At 45.8% G+C, this 11,864-nt stretch overlaps 1 protein-coding gene across 8 annotated transcripts in view; it reads right to left on the reverse strand.

Annotated features, from left to right (window-relative positions):
• Yap1 (yes-associated protein 1) overlaps nucleotides 1–11,618 on the reverse strand; it is a 72,640-nt gene extending 61,022 nt beyond the window's left edge. For 3 of the 8 annotated variants that reach the window (XM_006509852.3, XM_006509854.4, XM_006509855.4), the window contains exons 1-2: nucleotides 11,095–11,618; nucleotides 8,437–8,687 (exon numbers count right to left, since the gene is read on the reverse strand). In XM_006509852.3, the coding sequence (XP_006509915.1) occupies nucleotides 8,437–8,687; nucleotides 11,095–11,370 (527 nt within the window). In that variant the 5' untranslated portion in view covers nucleotides 11,371–11,618. The remainder of the gene's footprint in view (nucleotides 1–8,436; nucleotides 8,688–11,094) is intronic. The other 5 variants (XM_006509856.4, XM_006509853.4, XM_006509857.4 and 2 more) reach the window with 2 other exon arrangements.
• Nucleotides 11,619–11,864: the final 246 nt, after the last annotated feature.

Consider the following 11,864-nt stretch of genomic DNA (forward strand, 5'->3'; position numbering starts at 1 on the left):
TTGAGATGTCCATTTGTGTTCCCCAGTGGGGCCAGAGGCTCTGTGTCCTTTCATTGAGTACAACCAAGAACAAGGATGAAGCCACTGATCACTTGCAGAACACTGGTACTCAACCCAGTGTCACACCAGTCACATCACTCAAGGCCACTAGAGAAAAGACTAATAGACTTTCATTTAGAGAAACAGGCTAGAAGCAGGAGTAACGACAATACCAAATTCCCAGTCTTGGCCAGCCTCAAAGTCTTGGTACCGTGAAGCCAAGAAGGCAAAGGAAACTGTAAAGAGGGCAATGAGACAGCCCAGAGGTGAAGGTGCATCACAGTAAACTCAGAAATGGGACCCCAAAATCAAGAAGAAGTGCACTCTCCTACTCTTGCATGCACGCTTCCCCGCCCTCACCCCTGTCTGTCTGTGTCTTCTGGAGGGTTCACTTGTAGTCAGGGCTGGCCTCAAACAACAATCCTCCTGCCTCAGCTTCCCAAGTGCTGGGATTACAACCATATACTACCATGCCTAGCAAAAATAAGTATCTTTTTTGTTTGTTTGTTTTTGTTGTTGTTTTGGAGACAGAGTTTCTCTGTGTAGCCCTGGCTGTCCTGGAACTCACTCTGTAGACCAGGCTGGCCTCAAACTCAGAAATTCGCCTGCCTCAGCCTCCCAAGTGCTGGGATTAAAGGTATAAGCCACCACAAGTGGGACAAAAACCAACTAAACCATTAAAAGCCAAAGTTGAAGAAGTTTTGGGATTGATAAGAAAATCAAAGATCAGGACTGGAGAGACAGATCGGCAGGTAAGAGCACTGAACATTTCCAGAGCAGCCGCACCATGGTTCAATTCCCAGCCTGCACCATGGTTCAATTCCCAGCCTGCACCATGGTTCAATTCCCAGCCTGCACCATGGTTCAATTCCCAGGGCCCATACTTATGGAGTAGCTCACAGTTCCAGGGTATCTGGCAAGTTCACACAGACACACATGTAGGCAAAACACTAATGCACATAAAAATCACTAAAAGGAAAGAAACCAACACAACCAAACGAATTAAATCAAAGATCCTGACAAAGCCCAGGAATATAGGAGGACTCTGGGAACCAGGAGACACTTTCCAGCCTGCAGGTCAAGAGCTGCACTTCAAAACCATGAGGGGCCTCCCTCACACTGACCTGGGCTCTTCCTGAGAGACCACAAAAACTAGAGTTCCTAAGGGCTGTGGAAAAGTAGCTTTAACTTATCAGTAAAACTAGAAACTAGCGAAAAATAGAATCTAGCCCTCAAAATTCTACAACCCAAACTGCTGATTAAAAAAGTTAAGCGTCTCAGTCACTGGCTGTGAGTCTCGGCACTTTTCTCTGCAGATTGCTGAACAGAGAGCTCGAGTGACCAAACCAAGGGAGGGAATTAGAGTCCAACTAAGCAAGCAGTGTCTGGCAGTGGCAGCCCACAGCCAGCCCCTAGGACTCTAAAGCCACAAACTCAAGTAATCCAGATTGGGGACACAAAGAACTCTTGGCAAGCGTCCAAGGAAGGGGAAAAAGCAACAGTTCTAAAGAAAATGGGGGAAGGGGGGGGGTATGGGAGACTTTTGGGATAGCATTCTAAATGTAATTGAGGAAAATACGTAATAATAAAAAATATTAAAAAAAAAAAAAAGAAAATTGGGGGGTGGGGGTTCCACAGTGAGCCGGGCGAGGTGGCCCATGCACGCCTTTAATCCCAGCACTCGGGAGGCAGAGGCAGGCGTATTTCTGAATTTGAGACCAGCCTAGTCTACAAAGTAAATTCCAGGACAGCCTGTCTCAAAAAAAAAAAAAAAAAAAAAAAAAAAAAAAATTCACAGTAGTTATTATACATATCTGCAATAGGAAAACCCCAAATAAATAATCCTAACAATATTAAAAAAAAACAATACATACATACATAAATATCTAGCAGTTACTCCAAGAGGGCAAAGGAAGGGGGTGAGAAAAACAAAACAGACGAACAGCACATTTTATGAAATTTATAAGGGCAGGCTAGCAATGGTCCTGTCAGTGAGGTGGCTACCACCCAACTCTCAATGCAGAAAGTCAGGTGTGGAGCTGCTTCTGCAGGAGGCTAGAGGAGTCCTGGGGCTCCAGGTCAGCAAGAAACAGAGCCTGCCTTGAGGATGCTGACGCACGAACACGCACAAACACACACACCCCACCAAACCAACCCTAGGTTTATAGAGGGGAAAAAAAAAAAAAAAACAACTAAAAGGCTCACAAGTGTTCACCTCTAGAGAACGCAAACCAAAGGAGGGCTGCTGCCCTTTCATCTGACAGAAAAGGACTGAGGCCCTTTGTTAATTGACCTCTAACTCCCTTCAAATTAAACCCCAAACTATTGGCTTATAAATAAAACTATAGCCGGGCGTGGTGGCGCACGCCTTTAATCCCAGCACTCGGGAGGCAGAGGCGGGTGGATTTCTGAGTTCAAGGCCAGCCTGGTCTACAAAGTGAGTTCCAGGACAGCCAGGGCTACACAGAGAAACCCTATCTCAAAAAACAAAACAAAACAAAAAAACCTATGGGAAACAAATATCTTCAAAGTACTCTCACCAGGAGGCCCAGAAGTGCTTGTTCTCAGCCATGCCTTTTGCTCAGCCCTCTGCCTCTTCCCAGGAGCGTTATCTCGGTTACTAAAAGCAATATACTTTGAATTTACCACAAGGTCCACCCATCTAGGTTCCCATGTGGTAAAGGAAGAGAACTAATTTACAAATGCTCTGATCTCCGTATACAATACACCATGACAAGAATATACATTTACATGCACGGACTCACGCCTGTCCGTTTCATGAAGGAGAAAGGGAAGTGAGGGCAGTGCCATGAATGCAAAAAAAATGACTACTATTTTTTTTTCTTTACAAAAAGCCCATCTTCTCTTGCCCCACCTCTTTGACAGCTGCCCATGCTCTCTTCAAAGGCAGCTCCATATTCCAGTCACAAGAGCCTACAGAAGTCGAGTCTGTCAAAACAACACTCTAAAAATGCACTCAACTAGACATGGTGACACCCACTGGTAACCAGTGACGGGAGGATTAACAGGAGTTCAAGGTCATCATGGGATGCTTGGACAGTAAAGGAGGTTACCCTGGGCACTCACAAGATCTTAACCTCAAACAAACATATAACTTAGAGTCTAACACAAAGAAAAACCAGAGCTAACCTCTACCCCAGAGCCTTAAGGCAGAAAACCACGTGAGTAGATCAGAACCATTAAGGGTCTAATTTACATTCTTTCTCTAACTGCAATTAAAAATATTCCTTTACATTACTAAAGAGCTGATTTCAGGGTTTCAGAAAGGTTTTGTTTTACATTGTTTTAAAGTGTCAACTACTGCTAGTGTGGGTGGTCCATACCTTTAATCTCAGTAACTGGAAAAGGCAGAGGTATTGGCCTGAGTTTGAAGCCAGCCTGGTCTACAGAGTGAATTCTAGGAGAGCCAGAGCCACATAATTAGACTCTGGCTTAAACATCCCCTAACACACACACACACACACACACACACAGACTCTGGCTTAAACATCCCCTAACACACACACACACACACACACACACACACACTGACTCTGGCTTAAACATCCCCTAACACACACACACACACACACACATACACACGCACGCACGCACGCACGAATTAAGAAAAAGTGTCAACTACTAAAACACTACTCATTAGGCAGGGATGGTTTGTGTTGGTACGCAGCTAAGCTAAATGCTGAGCAACTCGCAAAAAATCTGAGAAAATAACCCTTTGAAATGATGGAATGAGATACTCTAGTTAATAACTTGTACATACTTTTAAAAAAGCCATTCAAAACCTTAATCCATTTAATTTATCCTTTCTATCTTACCTATTTTTTTTTGAGCAGAGTGAATTTTTTTTTTTTTAAGACAGGGTCTCTTCATGCAGCCTGGCCCCAAACTCAGACATCCACCTGTTTCCCTGTTTCTACTGGGTACGCTACGGTAGCTGGTTCCTAGCTTTTTTTTCCAAAATTGACCATTACTCTGTATTGGTGAGAGATGAGAGACAGTGAGAGACACTAAAAATGTGGCCCTGTGGAGATCAGTCAACTCTGGGGAGATGTTTCTCCTCCTACCTTGGATCTAGAAATTGAAGTCAGATCATTAGTTTGCTGAACATGGATTTTATCCGCCAAACCATCTCACTGCCTTTATCTGCACCTCCCACCACATTCTGCCCTAGGTGGCCTGGAAAGCTTGAGCAATCTCGGGCCTTATGCTTGCTGTAGCAGAACTATATATTCCCATCCTCTACAATACTGTACAACTTTCAACAAAACACAGCCCTAAGAACTTTGAATCTCAAAGACTATAAACACTAGAACTGGTTCTATTCAGAAAATCTCTCACACACACACACACACACACACACACACATCTTTTTAAAACTATTAGAGCCGGGCATGGTGGCACACGCCTTTAATCCCAGCACTCGGGAGGCAGAGGCAGGTGGATTTCTGAGTTCGAGGCCAGCCTGATCTACAAAGTTAAGTTCCAGGACAGCCAGGGCTATAGAGAAAAACCCTGTCTCAAAAAAAAAACCAAACCAAAACAAAACAAAACAAAAAAACCAAAAAAACAAAAAAAACAACAACAACAAAAAAAACAAAACAAAAAAACCTATTAGAACATTATTAAAACATTGTATATGTACAAATGTATTAAATTACTGGATCACATCTGGCACATCAAATTCCGACGCCTCCGTGGTACACAGTTTACAATATGTTCTTTATACTGGCAATGGTTACAAGGTACCAGATTCAATAAAATAGACTGAAAAGTAGAAGCACCCCTTGTAACCAAAGATATTATAGAATGCTAATTCAGGAAGTTATTCAGCAGCTTATAAAAGAAATAGGAAGTTGTTGACCAACTACTTGAAGAACTATTTCCTACAGGAAAACCTGCAGAAGTGCTGAGCTATAAAGGGAATTGATTCTTTTAAAATCAAAACTTAAGATGAAATTAGTTTCAAACAGTAAGTCATTAAGTTCAGTGGCCAAGATGTAATATCTACAAAGACTGAGCCTTTTCAGGCACAGCATCATGTCCAGAGTCTAGGTTCCTGTCCAGAATGAAGGTGCCTGAATGATAGATCCACCCCTATCATTTCCAATATAAAGTCCAAGTCTTTAGATCTCACTGACCTAGGGTGGGTTTTAACACCAATCACAGCAATTAGACAGATGGCCGTGAAACTGGAGGATGGGCCAAGTGACTTCCAAACTCATTCATCTATAGTCACAAGGCAACAATTAGCTGTTCCCTAGTCAACAATTCTCCCAGATCTCTCAAATGACATCATCTTGCCAGCTTGGACCATTTGGGGTTAGAATTCTTCCTGCCAAGTACAAATCTCAAGAAAGGCCATACTTTGTAACTTAAAAGTTAGTTCCAATAAGTACCTGAAAAGATAAAGGGAAGGGTCACTTAGTTTTCATGGCTGGAATGAGCTCAAGTTCAGAAGGTAGTCCAGCTCTTCATCCCACAGCTGGGCAGGAGTCTCCTTCTGAAATGTTATTACAGCTACTGCTTATGCATCTCTGGGTGCACATGCGTGTGAATATGGACACATCACAGCAGTCCCTTCCTTCCATCACATGGGACTTTATAAGAACCTCAAACAAAAGTAAAGTATTCTAAAAACGAAGATAGCTACTTGGCACCAAAAGCTGTTGTCTCCTACTCAGTCAGGAAGATGTTAACATGCATCCATTCGGTGCCTAACAGCTCCTTATGGCAACTACACTTAACACCAGTGAAAGCAGCTGAAAGAGAAAAAGTTCTGCTTCACATCGATTTTCCAAACCGCATACTGTTGACAAAGCAACTACCAAGACTACACTAGACATCTAATTCTCAGAGGTCTCCACGTGATCTTTATCAGATCCAGTGACTCAGTTCACCTGCTGTCAGGTCACCCCTCAGGCCAAAGCCTTCTACTTCAGAGCACAGTGTGAAAAGGCTCTGCAGAACCAAAGGCCCATTCATTTATCACAGACTTCCACTGGCAACCTCAGAAACAGTGTTTCCTCACTTCCTGCTGTGTTTGCTTCTTCTATAGAAGTCAGAGTTTAACCTACTTTACCTTCTTTCCAGCAGCCTTGAAAAAGAGTGAGGGTTGCAGAGTGGGGAGATGGAGCCAGTATGCAGTAACTACACAAATCCATCTACAAAGCAATTACTTTTTGTGGAAAGAATCATCCAAAGTTCTTAAAAGCAAGAATCTACAATGAGGCTTACTACAGCTCCAAAAAAATGACCGCTCACTCAAATAATGAAAATGTAGGGCTGGCGAGATGGCTCAATGGGTAAGAGCACTGACTGCTGGTCCTGAGTTCAAATCCCAGCAACCACATGGTGGCTCACAACCACCTGTAATGAGATCTGATGCCCTCTTCTGGTGTGTCGGAAGACAGCTACAGTGTACTTACATATAATAAATAATAAATCTTTTAAAAAAATGCAGATGTCAACAAACAAGCAATTTTAAGAAAACACAAACGAGTAAAACCAGCATAAACGCTCTTTAGCTAAACGCTCACAGCCGCAGCCACAACTGAAGGCCTGCAGGCTATTAAGCTGTTTAAAACCTCCCCAGGTCAGCATGGGACCCAGCAGGGAGGAGTTCAGCAAGCCTTTCTTTTTCTCCCTAACAACCTGGTTTGTTTCCCCTCCCTTCCCCTTCAGGACTATCTCTCACAGCCAGCCTCTCTTCCAAGTCATTTACTTCGGAGGCTGTTTAAAGCAGGACCGGTCTGGCTCCTGTGGGTCCCTGTGGATGAGTTTACCAGGCTCGTGTGTACTTCCCAGTCTCTGGCCCTTTATTGTTCTCCTTGAAACCTGATCCTTTGACATGGGTACCAGCACATCAGGAAAGGTTTTTAAAAAAGACAAAGTTACAGGGTGCAAAATAGCAACAACAACAAAACAAACAAACAAACAAACAAACAAACAAGGGTGGAGGTGGGGTCCCTTTCCAAAATCAAGATCAAATCTCTTCCAGTCCCCCTGATATCTATCCTGAGTCTGTATCCTTACATTATAAAGTAGTAATAAGCAAAGTGGGGCATCTTGTACAAGCCTTTAAGCTCAGCACTTGGGAGGCAGAGGCAGGACAATCTGAGTTTGAGACTAACCTGGTCTACAGAGCAAGTTCCAGAGAAACCCTGCCTGGAAAACCAAAATTAAACACAAAGTATCAGCAACTCACTCAAGATAATCAACTGAAAATAGAGATCCAGTCAGGGGTGGGAGAGGCTGGAGGGAGGGGTGTCACACACGAAACAAGGTTGTCACTGGGGTCCGATCCAATAACCGCTACATTTCCCATGGATAGTCAGACAAATCTGAATCAAATGAGCGCTGTTCGTCACTGCATTATCTCAACCCAGTTAACCAATTCTAATAACAATACAATAATCTTCAGTCTGTAACAACCAGTCAGGGATACTTTGTACACTCTTAATTTAAATAAGCTCTAGAAAATTAGTTTTACTTCCAATGTCAAAAGTAGAGGGGATAAAATTTAATTTTGTCCTTTTCAGATGAATGTAATTTTGCATTTTGTTGTGGAGTGGGAGTGGGCCTTAGTAACGAGGAAGTTTTGCTTACATTTTCCCAGAGCAGACACTGCTTTTGAAGGCAAAGTGTGTCACCTCATGATTGGAGGCCAAACCTGACAACTAATGTTTTCTTCACATTTTGAGGGGAAAATCTGTTAAATGACATCAAAAATATTGCTAAAGTATTTGTTGTTTCACAATTTAAGGACTGTAACGTCATCTCTTCCCTAAGTCCCTATATTCCCTTCTCTACCAATCATTTATGCTGAAAGAATGCACAAGGTCCTGGTTTAAAGCCCCCCCCCCACCACCACCACCACACACACACACACACACACACACACACAGAAACAGATGGACACAAACATGGGGGGCACACAAAAGAGATAATAGAACACATGTCTATGCCAGGTTTGGTGGTTTGTTTTGTTTTGTTTTGTGCCAGGCTAATTAGCAAATCTGGTACAAATTCAAAATGAAATTATCTCATTTTGCCACAAAAGTCTGCAAAAAGGCTCTGAACTAAGAATAAATCAGGCTTTCAAGATATGACCAACCCTAAAGAGAGAGAGTGAGAGAGACAGAGTGTGCATATGTGTGTGTGTGTATGTGTGTGTGTGTGTGTATAGAGAGAGACACACACAGAGCGAGTGAGCTGGGGTGCAGCTCAATGATAAAGTATGCTGGTTTACCATTTATAAGGCTGAGTTCCATGTTTAGCAACAGCAAAGTAATAAATAATTGAATACTGTTTTGAAAAAGACAATAAATGAATAAAGCCACTCCCACACTGCCTCTTCCCAGCGCTGTCTTCACTTACTTTAAGAAGTATCTTTGACCAGAAGATGTCTTGGCCATCTCCCAGCCTGCTGGCAGTGGTACATCATCAGGGATCTCAAAGGAGGACTGCCGGAGATGCTGAGCTGCAGGGGCAGCGGCAGGGCCAGAGACAACGCCACTGGCTGTGAGTGTCCCAGGAGAAACGGCACCCAGCTGCAGGGAGGCTGGAGAGGAGTGAGCTCGAACATGCTGTGGAGTCAGAGCTCCCGCAGTACCTGCATCAGTACTGGCCTATCAGGAATAGCAAAATGAAAATTAACAATAGAGACAACAGCACCTACCCCTAACTTCCAAACAGTATGTCACGGCAACCAAATATCTAAGTATCAAATGTAAACTTTAATGTTTAATTTCTTACACAACAGGAACACACCAGACCAAATAGACCATTACAAAAATTTAATAGGCATTATAAATGTTATTTTACTGATGAACAGTCCATCTGGATGAATGTCTACCTCCTAGACAGTGTGAAAACAACAAATACTAGGCATAATAACTTTATTTAGTGGTAAAGAATAATGCTCATCCTACATAACTCAAAATAATCAGTACTTTTCTAAGCAGTGTGGTTACTTTTCCAGGTTCTAGAACAAAACCTGGGGAACGACTGGGCACTTTTTTCTTTGTTGTAAATGTCTAATGTTCCCCCATCTTTCACTTTTTTGACTGTAAACAAATGTGATAAGTCAGCCATTATAAATTATACAACATTTAATAAATTCAAACTCTCAGAACTGCACCAATGCTAAAAGCTCCTCAATGAAGAGAATAATAGGCTAGCCCTTTTTGTGCCTAGAGAAAGACTTTTTCAATTCAATTATAATTTGTGGATTCACACACTTATAATAGCTGGGTGAGGGACAAAAGAAAAATCTGCAAAGACCCCAATGATTCAAATTTGGGTCCAATCAGACCAGTGTTAAGACAGGGGTCAGGAATAAACTTGTGTGTAAATGAGCTTTTCCAAGCGAGAGGATATAGGGCTAGAAGACTTCTCAGGCAGGGGCCTGTGGATGATTATTTACTAACTCTGATACATACCATTCACAGTCCAATCCTTTTATTGGAATTAGGGTTTCTCAAAACGTTTTTCTAGATTTATGTTGATAAGGAAACTGAAAAGACCCAGCAGTCATTTAAAGCCCCATAGGAAAACCCCGTTTTTGAGTTTCCAGATAGATTGAATTTTAGGAAACCATTAGCGCACAGAAAAGGTAAATTTATTGACGAACAGCTCTCTTAAAACGCTTAGAGAGAATGCAAATGTACCCACGAACGGCCCAGTGGAAGCCAGTATTACAAGTACACTTTCCCGGGTTCATTCCTTCTGACTTCTAAGTGCTACAAAATGGAGCGTTCAATCTGTGTATTCCTTCAAAGTTGCCCCAGCGGTTTCTCGATTGCATGTCACATACGTTTAGTTCAGCGAGTACAGAAACTCACTTGTGGGGGAGGGAGCAAATAGTATCTAGGTCTACTGTTGTTACAAATTAAGAGTTTATTTAGCCGAGCAGCTAGATAACTTTTCCTTCCTTCTTAAGAGGCTTTTTGTAGGGAGGTTAATCGAGATTTTCGAAGCTTCAAAAACCCCGTTCTACAACAAGCCTGCCTAGGAGGGGGGGCTGGAGTGGGGGCGGCAACTCTTCTTTCCACTCAAGTTACAGCCCGAGTGGGCTAACGACATGGCAGTGTTTGGAAAACCAATTAAGTTTTGGGCAAAGTTCCTGTGCTGCTTTAGCCTAAAGCAAGTTCTTTAAAAATTAAGTAATTAAAAGCGGGGGGAGCGACACTAAAGAAATCTACCAGGACCTATCGGAATGTTAATACTTTGAAACGGTTTCACTTCTGTGCTGGATCCAGTTGGGAAAATAACCAGGCGTCGTGGATACGGATAAGCAGCCATGTTCACATCCGCAGTCAGTTAAAGAGCAATGGCGAGCTTGGAATTAGTCATTGCTTCCCAAACATTACCTTTAATCACAGTTGAGCCGGGCAGAACTCGGCCTATGAGTCAACCTGCAACGCGCTATCAAAGGCCGGCGCAGAAACCTCTGCACCGTGAGCGCAGCCGAGCTCCTGCGCAACACACAGACGTGGCTCATTTAAAAGCTTTCGGGCCGAACAGTAAATAATAGGTTACGATTTAGGAAAAGGACACGTGAGCCCACCGAGTGTGAAAGGATCCCGCCCGCGCGAGTTCCAGGGCACGGCGGAGGCGAGTGGGGGGTCGAGGGAGCTTCGCTCGGGCTGGGGAGCCCGAACCCTGCATCCGGAGAGCGCCTGGGCCGCGAGAACAGAAAAGCTTTCGGGAGAGGGAGGGGGAGGGGACCGGGAGAAGGAACCAGAAACTCAATGGACCAGTTCAACCCCCACCCCTCACCGGCACGCGAAAACAAGAGGGCAGTTAACACAGCTCCACCGGAGACTGCAGTGGCGCGGGAAGGGGAGATCGGGTACCCCCGGCTGGGGTCCCGCACAAGACGCCGGCCCCCTCCCCCTCCTCCCCTCCCCCTCGTCAGAGCGAAGGTGCGGAGCGGAGGCGCGCGCATTGTGCACCCCCCCTGCGGCCAACTCCGCGAAAACAACCCCCAGCACCGCACCCCCACGCGGCCCCGCGCCCCCGGGATACCCTTACCTGTCGCGAGTGGGACTTGGGCTCAGGCGGCTTGAAGAAGGAGTCGGGCAGCTTGCGAAGCCGCATGGGCACGGTCTGAGGCACGTTGGCCGTCTTGGGGTTCATGACGGCATTGAAGAGCGCCTCCAAGTCGGTCTCCGAGTCCCCGCGGACGTGCACGACCTGGTGGCCGGCCGGGGGTGCGGGCGGGGCCGCGGGGGTCCCGGCCGGAGACACGGACGGCGGCGCGGGGCCTTGCGGGGCCGGCTGGGGCGGCGGCTGTTGCGCGGGCTCCATGGCTGCGGCCTCGTTCGACGCTCGGGGCACTGCGCTCAGGTTCGGGGGGCTGCGACGCGCGCCCGCATCGCCCTGCACTCCTTGCCCGAGGCCGCCTCCCCTCTCCTCCCCTCCCCTCCGCGAGCTCCTTCCTTCCTCCCTTTCTTTGCCCCCGGCCGCGGCGGCGTCCCAACTGAGACAGAAACTTTGGCTCCAGACGCCCAAACTAAAAAGTTGCGAGGAGCGCCCGCCCGCGCGCCTCGCGGGCTCCGCCTCCTCGACGCTCTTCCTTCCTCTGCGCGCCCGCCCGCACCGAATCCGCGGCCCGCGGCCCCCGGGGAAACTTTCCCTGCGCGTCGCTACATTCCTGCAGACTCCCGGCCGCACGTGACCCGGGGGCGACCGCGCTGCGTGCGCACCCACCGGCCGGCCCCGAGCCGCTCGGCTGCGGGCGCAGATCCTGCCGGACCCGCGCGCAACGCCAAGGCCGCGAGGAATCGGGACAACCGGCTTGG

Source organism: Mus musculus, chromosome 9 (genome assembly GCF_000001635.26).
Source record: "Mus musculus strain C57BL/6J chromosome 9, GRCm38.p6 C57BL/6J".
Lineage (NCBI taxonomy): Eukaryota > Metazoa > Chordata > Mammalia > Rodentia > Muridae > Mus > Mus musculus.